Source organism: Fukomys damarensis, unplaced genomic scaffold (genome assembly GCF_012274545.1).
Source record: "Fukomys damarensis isolate Sample0158 unplaced genomic scaffold, DMR_v1.0_HiC HiC_scaffold_23, whole genome shotgun sequence".
NCBI classification, from domain to species: Eukaryota; Metazoa; Chordata; class Mammalia; order Rodentia; family Bathyergidae; genus Fukomys; species Fukomys damarensis.
In genome coordinates this window covers 42,466,918-42,471,436 of record NW_022900935.1, presented here as the reverse complement: position 1 = coordinate 42,471,436, position 4,519 = coordinate 42,466,918, and the positions used below count along the sequence as shown (strand labels likewise).

General features: G+C 60.1%; 1 protein-coding gene across 12 annotated transcripts in view; it reads left to right on the top strand.

Moving 5' to 3' along the window:
- The window catches only part of Kcnab2 (potassium voltage-gated channel subfamily A regulatory beta subunit 2), a 71,575-nt gene that overhangs the window by 61,898 nt on the left and 5,158 nt on the right, over positions 1–4,519 (top strand). For 8 of the 12 annotated variants that reach the window (XM_010627830.3, XM_019207981.2, XM_010627831.3 and 5 more), the window contains 4 exons: positions 419–462; positions 1,055–1,141; positions 1,736–1,780; positions 4,386–4,471. In XM_010627830.3, the coding sequence (XP_010626132.1) occupies positions 419–462; positions 1,055–1,141; positions 1,736–1,780; positions 4,386–4,471 (262 nt within the window). The remainder of the gene's footprint in view (positions 1–418; positions 463–1,054; positions 1,142–1,735; positions 1,781–4,385; positions 4,472–4,519) is intronic. The other 4 variants (XM_010627833.3, XM_010627832.3, XM_010627827.2 and 1 more) reach the window with 1 other exon arrangement.

The following is a 4,519-nucleotide window of genomic DNA, read 5'->3' as shown; positions in this document are numbered from 1 at the left end:
GTACCAGGGCTGGAACTCAGGACCTTACGTTTGCCAGGCAGGCACGGTGCCACTGAACTAAATCCCCAGCCCTTTTTTTTTCTGATTACAAAGTTAACAGCACAGAAATTCTACAGAACAGAAAATTTGTGAGCTGTGCACACTACCCTAAACCCTCCAGGCCTCTGGCTCTACCAGGGGCTGGGTGATCTGCATCTCACAGAAGTTAGGATTCATTCTCACATTTAAGAAAATCCAAGCCACCAGACCTCGTCCCGGGGCTGCGTGGAGACAGCGTCCCTGCTTCCACCTGAGCCTGGGCCTCCACTTGTCACCCCCAGAGCAGAACCAGGCCACACGTCACATTTGCTGTTGTGCTTTTTCACCTAACATTGCTTCCTGAACATTTCCCCGCAAACACTGTTGGTCTGTTTTTCAGAGCAGAGACAGAGAGGGGCCTTTCCAGGAAGCACATCATAGAAGGTGAGGAAGGATGGTGATCACTGGAGGGAGACCGGGGAGCCCAGAGCCCCGGCCATGCCCTGCTGGGCACCCAGAGCTCAGTTCCGACCCTCTCCCCCCAGGTGGGCCCAGGGGACCCTCACGGAATGGGCGGCACTGGGGCTGGACACAGGCAGCCCAGGTCTCAGCAGGCAGCGGGGTTTCCTGCACCCTCACCGCCTTTGCACCTGTGGCCTTGGTTTCTGCCAAGCACTGTAATGTCCGTTCTCCATTCAGACCTGCATCCGGCAGCCTTGGGGCCCCAGAGGCTGCGGGCTCAGCATCAGGCCTTGGGACACACTCCATGGTGATTTGTGTGAATCAGATACCACCAGTGTGGTGGGGGAGAGAGCAGATACCGTACTCTTGCTCCTCTGCCTGATCCAACATGGGCCACTAGGGGCCAGGAGCCACACGGAGGCCTCCAGGCCTATGGTCCCCCCATCCTCTCGTCCTCCTGGAAAGCAGGTCCCCCACTTCCTCTCCCGTTCCCCGAGCCAGGTGCTCTTGAAGAGGCCCCAGAAGTGTTTGCAAGGCTGCGTAGGCAGCCATGATGTCCCTCCCGGTCCTCCAGGTCTGAAGGCCTCGCTAGAGCGGCTACAGCTGGACTATGTGGACGTGGTATTCGCCAACCGCCCAGACCCCAACACGCCCATGGAAGGTAGGTGCTCCAGAAGGGCCGGGCACAGCCGGGGTGACCAGGGGTCCGCCCCTCGCTCCCATGGTGGCCCTGTCCCATGGGTGGAGGAGGGGCCTTCCCTGGCTCCCCAGGCCAGTCCCGGCCCTGCTCCCTGTCCGTGCCCGGCCCACCCCTGACTGCATCAGAACCACACGAGCGCCCCCTCCTCCCTGAAGCTGGCACTGGGTAGGACACAGAGTGGCAGTAGGATGATGGCCGCACCTGCTGCATCCCCTTCGATGTGGGCCCACAGCAGCTTTGGTTTCTTTGGCTTTTATTTCCTCTCTCCACTCCTGCGCCCTCCAGTCTCCCCAGCTACCGGCTACGCCATCCTTCGTTTATGCTTTGCTGCTTCGGGGACTTGGAAAATTAAGTTGCATCTGAGTTGTTTTCTCGACGTTCTGTGTGTGTATACATGCCCCGCACGTGTGTGTGTACACGCAATGTTTTCTTTTGAACAGAACGAGAGTTCTGTGCAGTGATTTGTGCGACCCGTCCTGGCCTGCATCCCACCACGCCTCCCCTGTTCCCACAGCTATAAACTCTGGTCTCTTTAAATCTTTCTTTTATCACCAGGGGACCCATTTAGTTCCTCCAAGTCAAGGACATTCGTCATAGAAGGTACACAGTACCCTCAGCCGGCTATTGACGTCTGTGTCAGAGCTGCATTTTATGGGACAGTGTTTTTATTTACACGACTGTGTCCCCGATGACAAACTTCTCCATAAAATGCGTCGGGGTTGGGGACCCCGTGAGGCTCTCTTGCGAGGGAAGGAAAAGCAAAGCAGTGTGGGAGCCCTGCCCCATCCTCGCCGTCATCCCGGCTCCTGTGCATGTCCCCGTGCCTGCATGGCTGGGCTCCGCAGCGCCCGGCAGCTGGCCCTTAGCCGGACCTGGAGTGTGCGGTGGGAAGGGCTGGGAAGTGCAGGTTCCACAAGGGGCACCCCCACCAGGGACCCTGGAGCGGCAGCACCCTGGAAGCCCTGTGTCTCCTCCTCTGATCACGTCTGCACAGCCCTGCCTCTGCCCCACCCCTGCTCTCTGGCTTCTCATGAGCACCATGGCTCTGGGGCCATCCTGTCCCCTCGGCAGGCGGGGCCACCTGTGCTCTCACCTCCACAGCAGGGGTGCCACTCTCCTCCACCTGCACTGTGGGATTCTCAGGCCCCTGGCAGCCTCCCGCTGCTTGGTCCCTGCGCTCCCCCTTTAAGCACACCCCAAGGGCCAGTCCTGGGTCTCCTGGGAGCTGGGCAGTGCTCCCTGCCAGAAGGGCTCCTGCCTGCCACCTGGCACTGCCACCTGACCCCTGCCATGTATTATTTGTGATGCACCAGAGATGCCCTGGGTTTGGGCACCGGGTGGAAAAACGGTACCCTCGCTGTGCCCAATGGCATTAAATATTGAGGTGAAGGACAGCTGTCCTTAAATGTCCCTATTTCTGGGGCCACTGGTATCATGCTTGGCAGATGGACAGCGTGCCCGTGCTCTTGCAGTGGGTTCCCTTCCAGCTGCCTCTGCCCAGACCCTGGGTGCCCAGAGCCCTGCCTCAGGATGCCAGCCTCCCACAGGCACTCCCCTGGGGGCCCTGGCCCAACACAGCATGGAAGCAGATGCTCAGGGCATCGTGCAGCTTCATGATCGGAATCTTGGTGACAGGAGAGGAGGGAGGGCGAGGGAGCCAAGCTGGCATCTTGGTCCTTGGGCTCCCTCTTGCTGGCATGTGGGCCAAAGCTTAGCTCGAGAGATGGGGGTTCATGCTGCCTGGTCACAGGCGCTCAGAGTGTTTCTAAGTCTGACAAGGACAGCTGCACCAGGAGCTGGCTCCGTGGGGAGGCTCCTGGGCCCTCTAGATCTCCCTGAACCCCTCCCCGCAAGCCCTGTCCTCCTCCTCACGTCTAACATGGTGGCGTCAAAGCAGGTGACCCAGCAAGATCCCAGGAGGTCCAGACTCCCCTCCCACATCCCCCCATCTGGGACCCCTGGGTGTCCCAGTTCCTGACCTTGGAGGGGAGGGGACGGCAGGGCTGGAAGCCGAGGTGTAGTTTTCCTGGGGTCTTGGCTCACCCGCTAGGACCACCAATACAGCAGCCCTGGCACCTTAGCACCAGTCCTTAGGACGCCCAGGGTCCCACCCAGGATAGGCCTTAGCCAACAAAGTGCTTAGGAACCCAGGATTGGGGGGAAGTGGCACTGGGAAGCCAGCACTGCGGTCCTGCGGGGGAAGGCACCCATGTGCCCAGTGCTGTTCCGAGGCTGAGGTGTCACACCAAACTGGCCTCTTCTGACTGCCTGCTCTCCTGTCTCGGACTCCCCAGAGTGATGTCCCTCCACTGTCTTAGAAATACTTCTTGCATTTTCCCATGCTGCCTGGGTAGTGGCCTTGCAAACACTGGGTGGGCCCTGTGGAGGCCCCGGGGCAGCCTGTGCCCTGCAAGGCCAGGGCAGAAGTTTGGAAACTAAAGCCATGGCATCCTGAGAGCCCACAGCCCGGGAAGACCTAGGACTGCAGACTTTCTGCTGCACAGACCTTCTTGAGTCTCAGTGGCCCCCACATCACTGGGCTTCCCCCTCCCAGGACACCTCCATGGCCCTGCTCGGCCTTTGCCCTGGGGAGTCACTGGCCCGGTGCTGCTCGGAGCCTGAGGCGTGGCCCAAGCCAGGCTCTCTGTGCCTGCACCCGACTGTCCTGGCCCAAGGGGCCCCAGTCCTGTGCCCTGCCCTTGGCTCCTGCAGCCCCGTCATTCCTTCTGCACCTTCTGCTCCAAAGAGCATGTGGAATATGCCCTAGAGGCAAGCAAAGCCATGTTTCCTCCTGTGCCTTCTGCCAATCTGACTGGAGCCATAACCCATTCACGGGCTCCTTCCTGAGTGACCCCGGACTCAAGACCCGAGTTCCAATCCAGACTCGAGACCCCCATGCTAGAGTCCAGAGTCCCACCTCATCCGCCACTGAGCCTCGCAGTCTACTGCAGCCACTTTCCCCGAGATCCTGTACAGCTTGTAACTAACTGGGGAGACTTTTTAAGACCAACTTCTTGGCTTTTCTGTCCTCCCGGAACCCCCCTGCACGCACCCTAGCTTCAGAGCCAGGAAGTACACTGCTTGCAAGACATCTTTGCAGCCCTCCCTCCTCCTCCCGGCATCCTGCCTGTGTCTGCAGAAAGTTCCCCAGGCCGAGCCTGAGCCCCAGCTCGCCCACCCACGTCTCCCCCTTCTGTCGCCACAGAGACGGTGCGGGCCATGACCCACGTCATCAACCAGGGCATGGCAATGTACTGGGGCACATCGCGCTGGAGCTCCATGGAGATCATGGTACGGCAGCGCTCGGCCCCTCCCTGCCCTGAGCTGTGGGGTGTCTGG